Here is a 22,091-nt window from a genome sequence, read left to right on the forward strand (position 1 = left end):
ATTTAGCTTTAAAAAGATGAAAAATGGAAACAGTCCAGAAACCCAAAGAAGTAAAACAAGCGCACCGTGGGAGGAAAATGGCCCACAGAGGTAAGGCGAGGCATGATGTCTTAGGTATTGTGCAATGGTACATATCATGCCATGGCAGTAGGTTGAAGGATATTGATATAATATATTAATGTATTAACAGGGTCACAATAAATCTATATTGCATATAAGAAGATAGGTCCTGTCATGGATAAATAATCAGTTAACAATTAGGAAAGTTGGTGTAGGAGGAAGTGGTCAGTGGATGAGAGTCACCAGTGGCTTTCCACAGGGGTCTGTTCATAGACCTCTGCTATTGAGTATATTTGTCAAAGACCTGGAAAAGGGGTGATAAAGTTTGGTGATGGGACAGAATTGTTTAGGATAGTCAGAGTGAAAGTTGTCTGCGAAGAGTGGCAGAAAGTGGTAAAGTATGAGTGACGGGTCACTAGATGGTGGCTGATGTTGAGTCAGTAAGTGTAAAGAGAGGCACATGGGAGCAAAGAAATAACCCTAGATTACTGAGTAAAATGAGGTGCTGTGAAGTTATGATGGATAACTTCATGAAAACATCAACTATGTAGCAGTCAGAAAAACAATTAGCAATTATTAGGAAAGCAAGAGAACAGCATTATGCCATTACATAAATTTGTGGATCACATATTTGCTCCGTGAATTGTGATTGCAGTTCTGATGTCCTTATCTCAGGAAAAAGAAAAGGCTTTGAGAGGGGCAGCAAGGGTAATCAAAGGTGTGAATGGCTGTGCAGGAAATCTGTACAAGGAGCAACGTCATAGGCCAGGCAGGACTCTTCCTTCAGTCTGGAAAAGAGATAATTTCAGGGGATGTGGTCTAGAAAATCATCAGTAGTACAGAGAAAGAAGAAAGAGATCAGGATTGTATTTTTCCAGGGTAAGAACTTGGGATCTTCAGATGAAGTTATTGGAGGTGGTTTAAAAGCATTGAGAAAGGCAGTGAGTAGTGGCTCGCTGTGAGTGGGAGACTTGTGGTCCCCCTTTACAAGGGATGCTGGAAGTTAGTGGATTCCTGGAAGAAGCTGGGCGAGTCAAGGAAGAGAAATCCCTAAGGGCTTCTGAAGACAGAGGTATAGCAGCTGGCTCAGTAAGTCCCCTGGACTGGGAATAGTGGGGGCCTGAGAGAGCACTGGGGAGCTGTCATGCGTATTCAACTTTTTGCTTCTGTAGGTGGTTGCTTACGGCCACTGTTGGAAACAGGCCACTGAACTAGACGGCACATTAAGTGTAATCCAGTACAGTCCTGCTTTTATGTGATGACTCAGATCTATACATGCTGTGTCTTTTGGGGCACCATGATGATTTACCCTGTGTGCCCCTTCTGTAAGCATCAAGAGTTTTCAGAGTAAGGACAAGGCAGTGTGCAAATATTCTCTTGCTAGGATAGACATTTATTTGTAATTTTTAAAGAAGAAATGGTGTCAGCTTGTCACATTATGGCTCCAGTGTTAAAATTGCTTTCAGGATAGCAGGAAGTTTGATCCCCCAGGAGCCAAAAAATAGTAGGATTGAGTTTTTGCAAGTCTATCTATTCTAAAGGACTACACAGTTTTAGACACATCAGCAGAGTGTATGCTGCACAGAGGCTATCACAGCTTCTAATAACAATTCTCATTGAGATGAACTGTGGCAACTTTTCAACTGTGCAGAGCGGTAATGAGCAGTGTGCAGAAGCAGGTGAAGAAGAATGTATCCAATTTGAAGGCCAGAGGGTTTTAGGAAAGCAGAAGGAAATACCTGAACTGAAATTTGCTGAGAATATCATATTTACACATAGTTGTTGTGAAAAGGGCTAAGTAATGTTAGATAAAGATGTGTGGTTGAGTTTAGCATCCTTCCTCCAAAAAGTCATGGAACATCAGTAGACCACCTTAGAGTCATATGTACTCCATCGCAGACTCTGTTACACTGTTGGAAGAGGTCCTTACACTTCTGTAGGAAGGTATCACAGGATAATCCATACAGGCATTTGATAGTGTACATCTAATTCGGTAACAACCCAACCCATTGGGTCCCACCCAGGCTAAAGTAGATAACCTGAAGCTTGAAACACCTCCACACCATTGGCAGAGGGTTGCGTGGATGAACAGCAGAGAGCTGGAGCTAAAATTGTTTCATGGTCCCAAGCATTAGCTCTGTGATGAAGACGTATGTCATGACAGGAACACTGTTTTCGTACTTATATCCATGGAAAACATGAAGAATAGAGGTGCATTTGAATGCCTAGCTCTGGGTTGGATAATTCATACTAAAGCACAGAAATTTTATTATGCTAAAAGAATTTGTATATACTTGGTTCTACATTTTGTAAGCTTGGAGCTGTTGGCTTGGCAGTGCTAAGAGGTCTCTCTCCTACGTTTTCAAGGTTCAGTGTAAAATATTTATTGCTGGAAAGCAGTACCATCTGTATTTACATAGCACACACACACACACATACATGTGTAGCTGAATATGTATATAAGTGTGTGTGTGAGCCTTCTCATTTTTGCAGGCTGAATCTCAGTTAGCTGGCCTACCTGCCCTGGAAGTTTTAAAGCCGACTGTTTGCTCTTCCTTTTTAACCCTAGCGGGCTGTATAATTCTCCCAGTGACCGCCATAAATCACCAAAGTTTCCTTACTCTCGGCGACGGAACCCATCAGGTGGCAGCGAGAATGAGTCTGGGCAGCCAGTCCGGAGGAGGTAAGAGCCCCAGGGTTAATTACTGTTAACTCCTCACAGTAGAAAGCTTGAGGTCTTGCATGCTCTGTGTTCAGTAAAGGCTCTTGGAAACACAGCTGGGTCCTGGGAAAAGGGGTACTCTAAGGACCAGTTGTTAGCCCAGATAAAACCTAAGCAAGAATACCTGATCTGCTTTTGGAAAGGAAGCTTTGGTCAGGTTTTTTGCTTGTGTGCTGTTCTGGATACTGGGAAAATTATGTTAAAAATACGAGAAATTGCATTATTGGCATGTGCAAGATCCTTTCCGTTGCTGCAGCTGTTTTTCCCTGGTGAAGGAAAGGATTGATGGATGTTGCTTGCTTGACAATGAGCTTCTAATATGGAGCAGTATTTTAAGTACATTGCTTTGCTTTAAGTGCAACAAAGATTAAATGAATGAGCCATAAAGCTGTCTTCAACAGTCCCATGTGTGAATTACTTTACATTAGAGAGAATGCCAGCAAAAATACAACTATGAGATACTTAATGTGTTTTTAATGGGTACGTGCTGAATTGAGTAACTTAGAGAAGTAAAATTAAATGGATGGAGATTCTGTGCTGTGTGTCCTGGAGTATGTCCAAAATGCAAATTACAGGGACTGTTCTGAAGTGATACAGTTTTGAAAGAGTACGTTACCTGGGATGATTTGTCCTGCTGAGAAGCTGCTTTCATTGCTGAGGTACCCTGGTGCTGTGATCTGTTGTGAAGTATAGGCAAGCATAGCTACTGTGCCATATTCATCACAGTCTTCTAGGACTGCCTTATGAGCCAGCACCTGGGAGTTACATCTCCTTCCGACATCTCTGAAGTGATTACCTGTTTGGCTTTCAAAGCCAGGGTTTGCAAAGGGAGCTCTGACAACACAGCTATATCTGTGAGGAAATCTAGTTTGATGTGAAGCTTTTATATTTGTCAGGTTTCTGAGCTGCTCCAGACCTTTTGTCTGCCATTAGCTGTCTAGAACAGGAGTGAAGAAACTCACCCACAGTGTATGCTTAGTGACCTCATGCCTGAGTTAAAGTAAATCGGTGTAGCTGTCTCTAAGTCAATAGAGTTATGTTGATTTACCCTGTTGGGTAGAGCCCTTGTGAGTGTTAATAGCAATGTGTTTCCTGAATGGGTTTTCTGATTCATTGCTAGCTTAGTTGTCAGAAGCACTTGTCGGGCTTTGTAAAAACAAAGACTAGAGATGAGCTGTGCAAAACTGTCTTGTACCAAGAAAAGCATGGTGTTTGTGCACTGTGCAGTAGGAAATTTTTTGAGATGCGAAGTGTTTATCATCTGGGATTTGCATTTGGCTGATCTACTCGGTGGACAGGTGGTCATGCCAAAAGCAAATTTTCTCTTGGGCCACCACACCAATAAAATGTTTTTAAAAGTCTTATCTCATATGTGAGACTGTGAAGACTGACAATAGTAGGTAGATTCTAACCTAATCATGTCTTCCTGCATCTTGGTTTTATTCATGCACTTTCCTTTTTCACCTGTTTAATAACAATAGCTGTGTTGTTTATGCACTCTTTACTGGAATTAAGAGGAAAACATCAGGCTTTGCTATGCTGGAGACAGCAGGAAACTCTAAAGGCCAGCATGCTATGCTTAACCTTGCAAGTCAGGGGTTTGCAATGAGAGCTTGAATGGGATCATGCCTTCGCAACTTATTGTAGAGGTGTCCTGAAAAGTTTAAAACAAGTACATGCACTTTTTTCTCTGCCTTAAATCATGCTGAAAAAAAACCTTTGTAAATTGTTGGTTTTGTTTTTTTTAAAAGACGGAAGTTTTTGTGTATTTGTGTTAAGTGATCCGATGGTATTTCATTAAAACTTCCTTAATGTCACAGGAAAAATCAAAACAGTGGCGAAGATTCAGATTTAAAGCAAAGGAGAAGGTAAATATATGATCTATAGCAGCCATGAAATGATAGCGAAGGTACTGATCATATTTTAGTTCCCTGCATCCCCTCCCTTCCTTCCTTCTCCCCATCTTCTTAAATGTTTAAAGAGCTCATTGTGTTCTGCCCATTTAATTTTTTCATTCCTATCTTACTTTTCCTAAAACTCTCTGTAGCATAGCCTCATCACAGCACAGATTCCTATGAGCTGCCTTGCACATTGTTACTACACCATGCTAGAAGCAGTATGTGGAAGTTTACTAAAGGCTTGTCTGCAACTTGAAAGTCAATTCCTGAAGTTTTAGCTTTTGGTTTTTGCATCTGCATATTTTGTTTTGTGTTCGTCAGCCTTCCAGTCCACTTTTAATTAATCTGTTTTGAAAGCAAGGGTACTATCATTTGAGATGAATTGTCCTGCAGAAGGTGGGTGCAGAGGCATACACAACTTCTTACGGTCTTCTCACTGTCTTGCACTTTTTTTTGCTGAATTTGTTCTTAAGCTTCTTTTTTTTTTTCCTGTGCAGTCTTGACTAGTTGTCACATTTCCAAATAAAATGCTGGTGTGAATTCAGGTGTGCCCTTCAACAACTTCAGCTTTTGATAGATTTTTGCATCTGGAGTTCTCTAGTGCCACATCTGCCTGCCGTTACTCTGTGCTGTGCTTCTCCTTGCTCCTGTGCTCCTGCCCTGGCTGCTGGAAAAAGGAGACAGTGCAGTGCATTTCAATGTCAGAGTCTCTTGAAGCTTTCGAAGGAGAAGAGGCACTCCCAGGATGTGATTCACTGCTGCAGCATGGGAAAGGAGCTCTGGCAGGGATACAAACATCTCAGGGACAATCACAGGAAGTCAGGGAAAGTGCTCACATACTTTGCACCTATTGTAAGATAACAGATTATTTTTTTGAAGAATGTTAGCATTACAAGCTGCCAGTGATAGTCCTGTGGTAGATGTCCAGCACATAAAACTGAGAGGATTTAGTTAGGCATCTCAGGTGGAAAACCCCAGTGCTCAGAAGGGACCTCTTCCCAAAAGCTGTGCCTGCTGTATTACATTACAAATGTATATATTCCAAAGGGTTGTTGTTGTATATTGGAATAGACCTTCTCCACTTCCTCACAATTTGGCTACTCTCCTCTCATTTTAATCAGAAAAGGACTGCACCAGGATATGAGCCTTCTCTGTCAACTGTTTCTCTGAAATACCAAATCCTGCAACGCACCCCACTCCCCAAGCCCCCTCCTGGACTGTATTTGTTCTATGTCTCTTGTTGAACTGACTATGCCTTCTTTCTTGGTCCTTGTGTCAAACCATATAGGTATACCACCTGCAAATTATCAAATACATTGCAAGACCAAGAAAACATGAGAAAAAAGGATGAAAGGTGCTCTGTAATTGTCAGAGATCAGGATGTTCTCATGGGTTCTTGCACTTGACTTAGGAAACCACCTTTGTTTCCATTTTTGGTATTTTATTCAGTTCAGTAAAAGCTGATGTTTAATATTCAGTGAAAGATAATATTCTGACAGCCAGCATGAGCAGCTGCCACTCAGCTGACAGCTCAGCAGCCCTTCTGTCTCCCCGCAAGTGCTTTCCTGACAGGGAACACAGGGTAATTTGATGTGCAGTACCCAAAAGGTGGATCAGATTTCAGTTCCTGAAAAGCTAGAGAAAGGCTTATCTTGAATTTGAGCAAATAGGATGTTTTATCTTGCACTTCTCCTGCCATGGTGTGATTTTTGCTGCCTTGGTACTTTATGGGATAAATTGCTTAAATCAGAGTGAGAAAATACTTGAAGTGCTGAGAAATGTAGAAGAACACAGTTGCTCTGATGACCTGGAAGTGTGAAAGAACAGTGTTGCTCGGATGACCTAGTAATGTTGAGATTCAAGATTAGTGGAATATTTATTAAACATCTGATAGGATTTTGGGGGAAAAAAGGTATACTTTTGGGCATGTAAGGTCTGCTGCAGTTCTAGGGGAATTAATGCTCTGAACTCTCTGAATTTGCTTGAGTCAATCTTTTGGATACCATCTTTTAATCTTCCTTCTGGGTTACATTTTTCTGTAGTAACATACATCTTTCTTATCCCCACTTTCAGCTTCACCCAGAAATGTGTATTTTTAGCTGGGAAACTGGCTATCCTGAGCCTCTCAGTGGCTTTAAATTATGAGCCATGAAAGTTGGGGATGGGGAGAGGTTTCTGTTTCTCCTCTGGGGAAATTTCACTTTTCCAAGCCTATTCCCTTCAGACAAGCTGGATTGAACTGATTTTCCTACGCTGTAGTTGTCCTGTTATTTTAAAACATTTCTGTTTGAATGGGAGCTATTTGAGTTAATGGTTTCCTAGTTTAGGAGAAGGGGGAGACCAGACTCCATAGACTGAGGCATTTAATGACACAGCAATTTGATAAAACCAACCATAATTCACTGGTATTATGGGGAAATTCATGAGACTCTCAGGTGTGTCAGAAGGACATCTATAACTGTCCTAGCTGCAGAGACAGAGGGTAGAGTGAAGTGTCCCTGACCAGACAGGACACTCAGGGGAGGTCCATTCTGCCGCTGTTCTCTTCCCTAGGTAGTCTCTCTTGTCTTCTCTCATCCTGTTTGGGCTCTTCTCCCTAAACTGTTAGATCATGCAGTGATCAGGTGCTTGTCAGTAGCCTCCAGGTAGGTGTTAGCTACACCTAACGAACTGCCTTCACTCCTCAGCTTGTTTGAGATGTAGTTTAACAAATCTGTCTTCTTATGAAAGTGGCTTATCAAAGAGCAAAAGAAAAGCCAAGAGGCACAAGAAAGTATGTGTCTCTGCCAGCAGCATCAGGAGTTATCCCCTTATATCTCCTATTTCATGCCCAGAGACCTCAGAATAAACTTCTGTTTTCCGTTACAGCAAAACCATCACCAATTCTAACTCCTGATATCCTAAATCTTTCCAGGCCAGCTCATGTTAATATTGGTCAACTTTCCCCATTGATCAGCTTGGCCGTCAGTGTCACAGAGAAACATGTCTTTCTTTGGAGGCATTCAGAGACCATCATCACACTAAAGAACGGTCCAAACCAGGTTTTGATGACAGTGCCATTTTTTAGGAGCTAGCCCAGCGGTACAGTAACAGGGCTCTGGTTTGTAGGGCCAGAGCCCTGACAGCTGGTCTGTCTGCCCCAAAATGTTGATCAGTGGCAATCAAGGATTTAAGGGTCTCAGATAGTAGTGGCCAAGCACTTCTCTCTACTGAGAGGAATTTGCCTGTAGGTAGGCATATACCCATTTTCTTCTTGAAGTTCAACATCTGCCTATTCCACCAGTCTTTTTCAGTAATAAATAATCAGAACCATAAATGTCACCTTACCATTTGAAGCTCCGCAGTCAGAGGTGATACAGAAGTAACTGCTTTCTTTTTCCTCACATGACACACTATCTTTGTAGCTGTGCATTAGGTCATCCCAAAGCTGTGCTAATAAACACACCTGCCAATGTGTGCACTTCAGCCTTGCAGTATTTATAAAGCTCAGCAGAATCACAGTGTTAGTGGTGTTTCTTCCATACTACCTGACACTTGAAAAATGATATGAACTTACTAGAAGCCAGATGGAAGTTGAGGTGAATAGAAGAAGATAGATCTGATGAGCATTTTGTTTTGTCTGAAAAACCAGAATTACTGTATGGTTTCTGTTGGGTGTCCCACAATATGCAAGAAGAAAAGAGCCAGAATGCATACAGTTTAAAGATAAAACGTTTCAGACCTCAAAGAAACATTTCACTGTGTATACACAAAGAGTGCTGAGAGATAAAATAAAATAAAACAAACATACAAAAATGCAGTGCAATGATTCAAAAGGAAAATAGCACTCACCTGACACTGCACTCTGGGTGCACTACTTTTGAAGTAGTTACTCCCAATCAATTAATGAGAAAAAGGTAATATGACTTTCAGGTGTAGACAAGGCCTCTAGAGTATTTTCATTCTGATTTTCCTAGTAGTGTCTTTGCAGTGTTGTTCATCTCTTGTTTAGAACTTCAGTACTTTTGATGTTAGTAGATAAATTAATCTTGAGATGTTGCTTTTCTCCTTTCCAGATCACGGTCTCGCTGTAACACCAGCAGTGGCAGTGAATCAGAAAATTCCAACAGAGAGCATCGGAAGAAGAGAAACAGGTGACGTTTATATATTTTAGACATAGAGACATGAAACAGAAACAAAGATGGACTTCTCTGAGATAGACCTAGTAAGAAGGAATCTAACATGTTTTATGTGTATACAGTCCTCCTGAGGCAGCTTAAGGTCCTTTTTTGAATAAGAGAGATAATTGCCAAAACACGTATACATCATAGGTGTATGCAATGAATGTATACCCTCCTGTTGCTTGGGAAGAACTCATTAATGAACTGCAAAATCAAATATGGGGCACATTTACAAGAAACTTGCAATATTAATGCAAATAAAGTGGATAATGGTGATGACAAGATATTCACAGCATATACTTCAATAGCTCAAAAATTTCAAGTGCAGAATTTTAGCAGAAAATAAGCTTTTAAGGAGAACAGTAAAAATATTTTAATGGATCTGAAACTCAGTGTTGTTTTTAAATGCATGCATTTAATTGTATAAATATTTTTATTTTCCAAAGTGTAAAGTGTGGGCCTAAACCCAAAATGTGTACGCCATCAGCTTTTAATAGGACAACAGTAGTTAATATCAAGTGATGCTAGCAAGTTTTGGGTTCTATATTTTATTTTTCTTGTTGCTGATATGAAAAAGCATAACAACTGATCTATTGTAGAAAAAAAATGCCTTTAAAACTGCAACTTTTATGTTGCGCTTGAGATGACAGCATTTGAGAGTTATTTATGCAAATGTATTTTTAAAAAGCACATAGAATTTCTTCATATTGCATAAACAGAGCATAAGAGAGATGTCACTGGACAAAAGAGGAATTGTTTAAGGCAAATTTTCTAAGAAGCTGTCTGCACAAGCTGCCATAGTTTCTTGTTGTCTCACATGCAGGACTATGAGTGATAGATGATTTTCAGATATTTGGAAGCTCTTAGAAATAATTATATGCTAGATAGCATAATAATATTTTAAGCGTGACTTGCAGTAGTTAGAGATCCTAAAAAATCATTGTGACATTCAAGTGAGCTGGTATAAAGCATATTTGGCCATGAAATTTCTTTGGAGTTTACTTAAATTAGAGCACAGTCTTGTGAGATACTCAGCTAACAATAACCTAGTGTGCATGGAAGATTTGTTTTCTAGGTGAGCTCTGAAGTTTGAATGAAATGCTGAGTATAGTTTCAGTGATCAGTAGGTAAATGGTATTTTGTATCCCTCTCTCTTAGAACACTCTTGCCAGGTTTCTTCTCCTGTGAAACTTCTTGTTCAGGGAGCTCGACAAGCAAGTGAAGGAAATTAGAGACTGACCACAGGAATGTTTTTAAGAGCTTCTTGCAATATAAAGATTGAATTGTAAGAAGGATTAAGTACTGCTTATCATTTTCTGAAAAATAAAAGGGCCTTTACCAACCCTGCCTCACCTCATGGAAAAGTGCTTAAAATTAAAAAGAAAAAAAAAATCAATTTGTGTGGATTGTTTTTATGTTTTTCACATTTTCAGAAATGTAAGATACATCAAAAATGTTAAAGTTGCAGCATCTCTTCGGTGGTCACTTGAAATCAGACCAGATAAAAAGTCATTATCAGTGTTAAAGTAAACAAGTACTAAATGAGCTGGAGGTCTGAGACTTATTCCTTGTCATCAGGTGCAGGAAAACCACCAGTCATAATGAATTTCTGCATTTTGTTAGCAGCCACAGCAGGAATATAATAAGCTGAAAAGGCACAGGCACTGAATAGCTTTCCTGTTAGCAGCAGTGAGCCAGACCTAACGGGGTTAAATGGGACAATATAATGAGGCTTGCAACTGCTGTTACTCAAGTTTTACCTGTTGCATAGATTAATACTAATTTATTTCACAGTATGATAATCAGGTCCCTGGCACAAGCAGACACAAAGTTGTATCGTTTTATTGGAATAAAATGACTGAATACTCACATTACCCAAAAGAATCTGCTTCTGATGGTAGAAGAGTAGAATATATTGTTCACATAGAAGGGATCACTGTGAACTATTTATCAGATGAAAACAAATTATCAGAGAAAAACAGAAATGCAGGTGAGAACTTCTGAAGGTACAACACTGGAAAAAGGTTAGGGAGAAAATCTACTTGATCTCAGTCAGTGTTTGAGGTTTCACTCCATCATATGAATGTTTTATCCTAGGCAGATGTTCATATGAAATTGAAGAAGAACCTATGATGAACATATTTCAATCATGGAAGAAAATATTTGCTTTTTTTAATGCTGTAGTCAAAATTTATTGTGTGGATAAAAATACATTAATCTAGTAGACAATGTGTACTGGAGCATAGTCTTCTACTTGATTACACTTAGAAGATCCATCTGATTAGAATCACAGAATGACTGAATAGTTGAGGTTGGCAGGGTCATCTGGAGGTCATCTGGTCCAAGCCCCCTGCTCAAGCAGGGTCACATAGAGCCAGTTGCCCAGGACCATGTCCAGACAGCTTCTGAATATCTCCAAGGACGGAGACTCCACCACCTCCCTGGGCAACCTGTGCCAGTGCTCGGTCACCCTCACAGTGAAAAAGTGTTTCCTGATGTTCAGAGGGAACCTCCTGTGTTTCAGTCTGTGCCCATTGCCTCTGGTCCTGTCACTGGGCACTGCTGAAAAGAGTGCCCATCCTCTTTGCAGTGTCCCTTCAGGTATGTATATGCATTGATAAGATCCTTCCCGATCCTTCTCTTCTCGAGGCTGAACAGTCCCAGCTCTCTCAGCCTTTCCTCCTAGGAGAGGGGCTCCAGTCCCTTCATCATCTTGGTTGCCCTTTGCTGGACTCTCTCCAGTATGTCCATGTCTGTCTTGTACTGGGGAGCCCAGAACTGGACCCAGCACTCCAGGTGTGGTCTCACCAGTGCTGAGTAGAGTGGAAGGATCACCTCCCTTGACCTGCTGGCAAATATTTGCCTAATGCATCCCAGGGTACCATTCAGCTTCTTTGCTGCAAAGGCGTGTTGCTGGCTCATGTTCAGCTTGTTGTCCACTGGGATGCCCAGGTCCTTTTCCACAAAGTTGCTTTCCAGCTGGGCAACCCCCAGCATGTACTGGTGCCTGGGGTTCTTCCTCCCCAAGTGCAGGACTCTGCAGTTCCCCTTGTTGAACTGTATGAGGTTCCTGTCAGCCCATTTCTCCAGCCTGTCCAGGTCCCTCTGGATGGCAGCACGACCCTCTGGTGTATCAGCCCCTCCTCCCAGTTTGGTGTGATCAGCAAATTTGCTGAGGGTGAACTCTGCCCCATCATCCAGACCGTTAATGAAGATGTTAAACAGGATTTGATCCAGTATTGACCCCTGGGGTACACCGCTAGTTACTGGCCTCCAGCTAGACTTTGTGCCACTGATCACCATCCTCTGGATCTGGCTGTTCAGCCAGTTTTCAATGCACCTCACTGTCTGCTCATCCAGCCCATACTTCAACAGCTTCTCTGTGAGGATCTTGTGGGGAGACAGCATTGAAAGCCTTCCTGAAGTCCAGGTAGACAAAATCCACTGATCTCCCCTCATCTACCAAGCCAGTTATTTTGTTGTAGAAGTTTCTCAAGTTGGCAAAGCATGACCTCCCCTTGGTGAATCCGTGCTGACTACTCCTGGTTACTTTCTTGTCCTTCATGTGCCTGGAAATGGTTTCTAGGATTAGCAGCTCCATCACCTTTCTGGAGATCAAGGTGAGGCTGACCAACCTGTAGTTCCCCAGGTGTTCCTTCTTGCCCTTCTTGAAGACATGACTGACATTTGTTTTCCTCTAGTCTTTGGGCACTTCTGCCCATCACCATGATCATTCAGAGATCATTGAGGGAGGCCTTGCAATGGCATCAACCAGCTCCCTCTGCACCCGTGGGCCCATGGACTTATGTATGCCCAGTTTACTTAAGTCTTCCGTGACCTGATCCTCTTCCACCAAGGTTATGTCTTCCTTGCTCCAGCTTTTCCCCCTGGTCTCTGGGGCCTGGGATTCCTGAAGGCCGGTCTTGCTAGTAAAGACTGAGGTGAAGAAGGCATTCAGTACCTCAACCTTTTCCATGTCCTGTGTCACTAGGTCCCCTGCCTCATTCAGCAGTGGGCCCTATACTTCTTTTTGTCACCTGTCTGCTTACAGAAGCCCTTCTTGTTGGCTTTGACATTCCTGGCCTCATTCAATTCCATTTGAGCTTTGGCTTTCTTAACCTCATTCCTGCACGCTTGGGTAATGTCTCTGTATTCCTCCCACGTTACCTGCCCCGGCTTCCACCCTCTGCATGCTTCCTTTTTGTGTTTGAGTTTTGCCAGGAGCTCCTTGTTGATCCGTGCAGGCCTCCTGGCATTTTTGCCTGACTTCGTATTTGCTGGGATGGATTGCTCTTGAGCTTGGAGGAGGTGATCCTTGAATATTAACCAGCTTTCTTGCGCCCCTTTTCCCTCCAGGGCCTTATCCCACTGGACTGTTCCAAGGAGATCTTTGAAGAGACCAGAGCTTGCTCTCCTGAAGTCCAGGGTTGTGATCTTGTTCTTTGCCCTCCTCTCTCCTCTCAGGGTCCTGAATTCCGCCATCTCATGGTCACTGCAGCCAAGGCTGCCTTTGACCTTCACATCCGCAGTGAGCCTCTTGTTGTTGTACGTTGTACCTAAACGATAACTTTGCGCTCAAATATTTTGAATGAGATTTCAAGAATCAAGTCTTCAGAGTTGCTTAAGAGAATTTGTCATTGTATAAACATAGCTTGCTATCATATCACCTGAAATGGGGAAAAAACATCTCTCTAAGTCAACAGATGAGCGATGATAGTCTTATGACTTTCAATTTTACCATCAAGTCTTCCTGCAAAAAATGCCCAATTTGTCACTGTGATAGCTATTAACCTCTACTGGATTTATTTCACATGCCAGTAACAAGGATTTTTTTTCTATAAGGCATAAATCAACTTGTCCCCTTGTGGGAGCAAAAAGTGAAAAGAATGAAGGGAAAGTTGTAATGGACTTGGAGTACAGGGGCAACACTTTTTTGTCAAAAGTATCTTTAAATAGAAATTCAGATATTGAGTTAAATTTCTTTCCACTGTTTTTTTTTTTGGTCATCTCTGTTGCCAAAGAGCTAAAGATTTTGCCCCAGAATTGTTATGATTTGATCATTGCATCTAAATAATGTGTTGTATGTGGAGATTGTGTTACCTTGGTCATCCTTTACATTGTTAAATGTGAGCATAGTACCTTTCTTTGCAGATGCAAAATTAATGCTTTATTTCCTTGTATTTCCATCTAGTAGAGTTCTGCTGTGGTACAACGGTACTTTGAGTGTGCTGACACTACTTGTTTTAATAGCTGCCGTGCTACTTTATATATTTAGATTTTTGGTATTTTGCTCAAATTAAAGAGATAAATAACAGTGATGAACACTATTACAACAAGTAGAAGAAAGGAGGCAGAGTAGAAATATGAAGTACTTGGGGATAAATGAATGCACTGCTAAGGACTGTGGTTGCCATGCAGCAGTAGATGCTAGTCTAGATTAGCAGAATGGACTGGACCAGAAATGATGTGTTTACTCCCTTAATGAGAGGTCATTTGTGGTCAGTGTGGAAGTGTGGCTTCAAACACAGAGGTGCAGGATCTCATGTGCTCTGTGCTGGAGTATGGACCTCGTGCTCTGCTGTGTTGTGTGGGTTTCCTGAGAGGAATGAGTAGCTCTTGGTTATTTTATGGCAAGCATCTGAATGCCTCCTTCAGACCACAGCTGTGTACTTGTCCAATTAGGAGTTGTTGTTTGAAAGAGATGGGGCAAGGTACTGGCAAGTGGGCAGACCCACCACCCACAGCAGCAGTGCTGGTCTGGCAGCCGCGTGTCTTCTTTTTGTGCAAGTGACTGCTGTTTGTGGAAGGCAGTTGATTGTGTTTATACCCTGTGGGATGATTGCTGTCTCCACAAATTGGATTATTCGGGATGAAAATCACAATTCATTACTTGTGGCTGTGTGACTTCTTCTACTAAATCCTTAGATAGAAGTTTATGTTAATCCCTGTCACCAGATTACAAGTTTAAAAAGACTTGCTTAGAAATCAAAACCTGATGTTGTGGTCTTCTCCAGATGCTTGGTACTGTTTGGTAGAGTTGTGGCCATTTACAGTAGTTGGGGATCCAGCTCAAAATTCATTACGCATGTGAGAGAAGATCTGATTAAAGGAAAAGCAGCAGCCTGCATAGCTAGTTTAGCTTGATACAATTCAAAACTCAAGGAGAAAGGTACATCTGTAGTGAAGAGCAACAACAACAGCATGCTTTGCATTTCCTATCAGTCATGTCTCCGGTGTAATCCCGTTATCTCTGTTGGCTTGTTTGTTTGTTTTACCTGTCAGTCTTCCTGTTTTTTGTTAAGCTCCTCTGGTTTCTTCAGTATGCCAGTCATACCGTCCTGTCAGAGAACCCACTCTTGGAGTAATATTTTCCAGGGTTATTTCTAAATCCCTGCTGAATTTTAAGTTCACTGCTGTGACCAAGCATATCCGTTTGTTCCACCTTAGGACTTCATCACACCACTCATATCAGCAACCCCAAAACTGTGAAGCATCTGTAGAGCTTTGAATGGCCAAACGCTGGCACACTGGTTGGCCTGGCTGATTGTGTCATTGTAGAGTTACTTCAGCCTGCTAACAAACATGCTGAATTTATAGGATTTTGACAGTTGATTTAATCTGTACTACATTCCAATAATGGATTCATGGATTAAAAAAAAAAAAAAAAAAAAAAATAAAAGGCATATCATGTTGTTTAGAAGTGCACAATCAGAGATGGGGGCCGAAGGCACAGGGGACGGTGCAGAAGGGGTGCAATGGTGGGATTATACGTGTCTGGGGCAGCCAGGGAGATCTGCATGCATCCTCGGCTTTGTTGCAGGTCAGGGTGAAGGGACCGCTTCCTCTGAGCAGGAACTTGCCAAGGGCATCCCTGGGGGATTTTCCCTGGATCCTAGGAAGGTGCGTGCTGCAACAAAGTATTTGGAAAAGTTGTAGTAGAGCCTTGTATCTTGATGTGGGGCTTACACTTGCTGTAGATGAGGTAGGCTGGAATATATAAACAGGAAAAAGATTCTAGATGTTTGGCTTGGGCTGGGAAGATGAGTTCAGGTTGTGGGCCTGTTCTTAAAGGCCTGGATCATTTCATTTTTTGCTTATGCTGTTTCTAAGTAACAAATCAGTGAGTCTTCTTTGATACAGGTTTTTACATTTTAATGTAGTTTGGGAACATTACTTAAAATTTAGCAAGATGAAAAGTTAAAGTATTGCATTGCAGGAGCTGGGTTTTTGTGGGGAAAAAAATGCTTCATTGCTTCTCAGAGCATCCTGCATCAGAGACCTCAGACTAAACTCCCGGTACTTCTTTTGCAGATTACGGCAAGAGAATGACATGGTTGACTCAGCTCCTCAGTGGGAAGCTGTGCTACGGCGACAAAAGGAGAAAAACCAGGCGGATCCAAACTACCGGCGATCCAGGCACAGATCTCGATCGTATGTAACTCTTGCCCTCTTTGACGTGAAAATTAAGGCTGCTGTAGCATGTTAAAAAGCAGGAGGAGTATCCCCAGTGCAGTGGTGGCCCTCAGCTGCTGAGGAGCAGAGACTTTCACATGGCACATTGTCACATTAGCAGATTTGTCTTGGTGATCAAACTCCCTTTGTTTAGTGATTTGAATTTTGGGGAACAAGTAACGCAGGAAGGGCTTTGTTACAGAGCTGGTCAGGAACTGTCTGCATCACCTTGGATGGAGTCCTGGATGGTTTTGTGGCTCACTGAACATTAATTCTGTAACGAGGACAGTGATTCCCCTCTTCTGGGCAGTAAGTCTGTGAAAACATTCAGATTTTGTGTGATAGGTGCAGGCATTTTTGTGAAATGCATGCACACTTTAATCACACAATGTCTGCGATATTGTTCCAGATGAGACCAGCTGCTGATGTCTCCACGTCAAATTACCATTGGCAAGCAGTAGTCAGTGATTTATTGCATCCTGATGTCAGGGTTTCCATGATGGAGCCATGCTGCCAGGCAGTGCCTTTCCTGCTGACAGCCGGTTTTGACATGGTGAAGTTGTCAGCTTCTAAAATTAATTTTCTCAAACTAATGAAAATGCTGGTTTCTTTTAATTTATATTTTTCTTCTAATGGCATGTTTTTGGCGTATAGACACACTGTTTTGTATCACGTTTGTGTCCAGCCTAATCTGCCATCCAAGCAACCATCCAAAGCAGTGCCAGCATCAGCGTGCCCGGCAGGCAGGGCAGGGCAGGGCAAGGCAGGGCAGGGCAGGGCTGGGGGTGTTGAAGAGTGCCAGGAGAGCAGCTATGAGGCACTGGAAGAGAAGGCAAGAGAGAGCAGTCTTTGAAACTGTATCCCCACCGTCACTGCCTGGCTAACATGGATGAGTTGCCAGCCCTGATGCTGATGGTGTAACGTGTGACCTCTGTAACACACTTACATACGTACTTCCCATTAACGTCTTTTCTTAAATTTATGTTTTATGTTAAGACTTACCAAGAGAAACTGTATAGTGCCTCAAATAATTATTTCATTCATAACAATTGAGACCGTAATCCTCACTGAGGTTTCCGGTATTAAAATCCACTTGAGTTCTGTTCAGTTGCCCATGTTGCTAGAACTTGTTTCTGTCTCCAGTTTCGTAGTGTACAGTTTTCATTCTTTTATGAGAAATAGAATTTGCCATTAAAATTCCAAATGTTGGAATTTCTACTTTAACTGGCTTTGTACAGACTTGTTCAGTTTCAGCTGCACAAAAGTCAAAGGTGTAATTATACAATGATGTATTACTAAAAATCAGGAATATTAAAGCACACTTGTATGGAATCCACAAAATATAGCTGATTAAGTTTGATTTACATTATTTTACTATATACAGAAAGTGCTGTAAACTAGGAAATGTACTCAGTTAATAATGGTTAGAGTAAATTTATAGCCAACTTTTCTTTTTTCCCATAGGCCGAGTAAATTTCATTGCCTGGGCAGCACGGGCGCCCTCTTGTGACTAACTTAACTTACAAAATGGCTTTTATTTTCCAGCATAGTGACATTCTGACTTATGTTTTATTTAAACTACTGTTAGCAAAAAACGTAAATGTGTAGCATCTTACTTAACAAGGAAGGGTCCTAGAGGAAGCAAAGAAATGAGGAAATCCTGAAGATTTTGCATGCTTCTCATTTCTTTTCCCTATTGTGTTAGTTGATGAATATATTCTTCCTTTTTGTCTCACTCTTCAGTTTAAAAAAAAAAAACAAAACCAAAACAGCAAAATAAGCCCAAACCTCCCAAGTATGGCAGAGATCCTTAATATATGCAAGTAGGAACTAAAAAAAGTAAAATGGGGATTCCTTTCAAAGTGCTTTAAAAAAAGTTTAGTAAAAGGCATTTAACTGTTAACCTGCAGTAGGTTATAAAAGCATTTATTTAATTTAGTTTGGCTCAGCTGTTTGCTTACATGACTGGATGCAGGTCAGAGGGAAGGAAAACGTGATTCCCTAGGGTGTAGCGTATGGTTGTTTTTGCTTTAAATCTGGTCATATGGTCATTTCAATTTGCACATTTAACAATTGATACAAAACCGTCATTTTAGTAGTACAGATAAGTCTTTCACATTAAGTTCCTTATTGCAGTCAGCTTAACTAGAGGTTCACTTTGGAAGCGTGAAGTAATGGCTGAAATATTTGTTACTGTGCCGGGCACAGTGCATTTCATTTGTTTGATAATGAGTAATATTAATCATTGGTGGTGGTGAGGTGGTGTCTCCTTGGTCTCAGGAATAAAAATATTTGACAAGAATTTGACCTTTCTTTCTCCTAAAGGAATCAGCAAATAGAGAGAGCTCCCAATTCTAGTTCTACAGGGTTTATTTTCAAGAGTTCATGTAAAACATCTGTGTAGCCAAAGGGCTTTTTTTAATTAAGAAGAATGGCTATTAAAATTCCATGGCTATTTAAATTTACCATTTGTGACTCAAACTGAAATATTAATAAGGGTGCAGATGCAGACACAAAAAATAATGTAGACCTTATTAATGTATAGAGTTGTTGGAGCTTGTGAAAGCAAAATAAAAATAAACAAAAAAACCCCTGGAGACTCATCACTTACTGGGAATTCCCATTAGGTTTCTTGTGCATAAGAAAATCTGATTAGCGTACAAATTGTCCAGAAGCTATTGATTCAGATACTTCAACAGGACAATCTAAGTATATATTATATGTCAAAACTGTGAGTTCTAAAACAATTCACAGTAAAAAGATAAAAATAAAGTGAAAGAGGGATTGTGATGTGGCTTTAAAGATTTAACAGAAGGATTGCTTTGTTGTGGGCTGTTAAGAACTATACAAACATGAATTTTCTATGCAGTATATGCAATACTTACATTTCACCTTAACAAGACCTTTCTTTTTGTAAGCTTTTCTTCATTTTGCCTTCAAAGGAAGCAGGAACAGGCCTTTGGAAGGAAAATGGTTTTATTAAATACTGTACCTGTATCATATTTCTGGATATTCTTTTGTGGGGAGTTAACTTGAATAAATGCTGTGAGGTTATCCCAGTACGGTAACGCTTCTTAAACAGATGGAAAATAAAGAATGTCAAGATGGGAATTCATAAAAGCAGTTTGCTCTGAGGAATCATTGTGTTTAGCCCTTTTCCTTTTTTTTTTTTTTTTTTTCATGGGATGCTGTATTGCTAAACTGGTATTTTACAGCAGTGGCTGCCTTAATAGTGTAGTTGCAGGGGTGGAAGGAGGGAGAATGGCAGAGATCACAGAATTAAATGCCTGGAGTTGGCGGCAGAAAGCGGGAGGCACAGTTCCTACAAAATGGAGAAATGAAGATGACTTCTTATTTAACTACTCTCCACGCTGCCCCACAACTTAATATTTCTTACTGTAGATAAGGCTTCACATGATGTTTGGTGTTGCGTGAGATTTAAGGCCACATCCTGAACTGTTGTATTTCCATGAATAAGTAAAAGCCATGAGCTGATCAGATGGGTAAGTGGTGTGCACAATACCCTGCTTTGTGGGGATCCTGGGTTTGGAAGCGACCTTGAGGCTTTGCTTCCTCAGGCAAACTAGGGCTTGTAAGCATTACAAAGCCTCCCTGGAGAAGCTGGCGTTTTTCAGGGAGCTTTCACATTCCCCACTGCCCGATTATTCAGCCTCAGAAGAGGATGCCTGTCTTCCCAGCCCCAGGGTGAATGCAGGGTTTGCAGCTGCTGTTTTGTGAGCAGGGGGTTGCATGGAAGGAGAAATCAATTCAAAACTGGGGGGTGAAAAAGGCTGTTAAATGCCACTGCATACCAAGCTACTGCATCAGGGAATTAAAAACAGCATGGACAGATGTAAGGAGAGAAGGAGAAGTAAATGCAAGAAGGGAGAAGGAGAGATAGGAGGAGTGAAAATCAGAGAAAATTAAATGCATTATAATAAACACAAACACACAAAGCCACAAACAGCTCTGAACACTGAGAAAAATGGGACTGCAAGCTACTCGTGGCCATAGCTGTTGCCGTCATGAGGACCTGAGCAGTCAGAACGGACAGCAGAGTGGTCCATCAAGGACGGGAATTGTCTGGGGCGGCTGCATCACGCTGCCTGGAAAGCGATCGCCACCTTGGAGCCTGAGAAGGTTACGGATTAGTTCATATTAGTCCCACTAGGGAATCACAAATGTAAAGTTTTTTCTCACCCTTCTGTCTCTCTGTGGTATTTATAAAGCAGTAAACTAATATCTCTGAGTACTTTTGCACCTGTAAAATCTAAACAAAAACAAACCCCCAAACATTACCATCCCTAAATAATCTGCCTTTACACCAACTGTAAAACATTTACTGCAATATAGATGTCTCTGAACTTTATTCCTAGGCTGAAGTCTGCAAATGAACCAAACACAGTAATGGTGAAATAAGAAAACAGTGAAACTGTTAGTGCTAGAGAGCAGTTTGGAATTATTTCTGATACAGCTCTCTCACTGGGCAAGGGAGAGACGATTTAACAGATGCTAAAACACAGAACTCTGCTGTCCTCCTTGATCTTCATTTAAATTTGGATTATATCACTCCAAAATCATCTTTGAATATGATAGGCCCTTTTGTCTAAGGAAAAAAAAGCAAGCTGTATGATCTGATGACGTAAAACTTAATCTTTGAGGAACTGTGACTTCAGTGGGAGCATTTATGCATGCTGAATCAGTTTAAAAGTTGCATCCCTCACATCTCAGATGGTGTGGAATGGTCTAGCTGTGGACACTGAGTTAATGTAAACCCAAGGAAAAGAGTTATCTGATCTCTCCATGCAAATGTAGTCCCAGCCACTGTGTGAAATGCGTATTTAATCTATGACTCTGCATGGGTTTTGGTAAATTCTAGCTGCAGCTTCAGCAACAGCGGTGGTTTTGCACTAACCCTGCAATAAAATAGGATAAGAAAAATAAAAATAAAGGAGATCCAGTTTGGAGACAGTATCTTCTGTAATTCAGTGGAAAATGTGAGGCATGCCGTTCAGGCTTACTTTACTACATCTCTATCTCTGCAACAGGGAAATTACAATTTTCACTAAGTACTTTCTCTGTGAATGAAATACTTGCTAAAATATTTGTGTGCATGAGTATGCATGGTTGCTAGTTTGGTTTGTTCACTATTGGTTTTTTGTCCTGGACATCACAAAGGTAAACGAAGTGAGCAGAAACCCCTCTTGGAAATGACCAGAAAGCAAGAGGCTGTACTGTGATTGCAGCTGAGCAGCAGGTCCTCTTTACTGGTGCTCACTGGGAATGGCCAGGGATTACTGGTGTGTCAGCCTGGCGTGGCCTGTCCCTCCTCCTGCCCACAAAGGGCTCTCTGGGCTACAGGACATTTCTGAGGGCCTTTTACAAAAGTGTTATTCCAAAACACATTGTCCTCAGCTGGATAAGGAGTGGGAGTAGCTGGGCACTGATTTGGCTTGGGAAGTTCTGCTGTTGTTTATATTTTATGCATACTCTTGCTGAAGGGTAGTAGAACAGGAATTGTGTTTGAGAGCCTGTCATTCAAGAAATGAATTTTCAGTTGAAATAAAGAAATGAAGTTTAATGCATTTTCTGAGATAACAAACCTTAAAATTGAAGTCACTGGTGGATTAGATTTACCATGATTTCTGTGCAGGGTCTGTGCTGTTAAAAGTTATTTGAACAGCAACATATCAGATGATGGTTTTCACAGTTCTGCCTTTGTTGTCTTTCTTGGTATTTATAGGAGAAGCCCAGATGTACAAGCTAAAGAAGAACTGTGGAAACATATTCAGTAAGTAC

The 22,091-nt window shown here is 41.2% G+C and overlaps 1 protein-coding gene across 1 annotated transcript in view; it reads left to right on the forward strand.

The window, feature by feature from the left end:
* EPB41L4A (erythrocyte membrane protein band 4.1 like 4A) overlaps positions 1-22,091 on the forward strand; it is a 135,301-nt gene that overhangs the window by 108,906 nt on the left and 4,304 nt on the right. Inside the window, exons 14-19 of the mRNA XM_050913333.1 lie at positions 7-90; positions 2,630-2,743; positions 4,603-4,650; positions 8,736-8,813; positions 16,152-16,271; positions 22,036-22,083. Of these exons, the coding sequence (XP_050769290.1) occupies positions 7-90; positions 2,630-2,743; positions 4,603-4,650; positions 8,736-8,813; positions 16,152-16,271; positions 22,036-22,083 (492 nt within the window). The remainder of the gene's footprint in view (positions 1-6; positions 91-2,629; positions 2,744-4,602; positions 4,651-8,735; positions 8,814-16,151; positions 16,272-22,035; positions 22,084-22,091) is intronic.

The sequence above is a fragment of the Gymnogyps californianus genome, chromosome Z (assembly GCF_018139145.2).
Source record: "Gymnogyps californianus isolate 813 chromosome Z, ASM1813914v2, whole genome shotgun sequence".
In the NCBI taxonomy this organism is placed as follows: domain Eukaryota; kingdom Metazoa; phylum Chordata; class Aves; order Accipitriformes; family Cathartidae; genus Gymnogyps; species Gymnogyps californianus.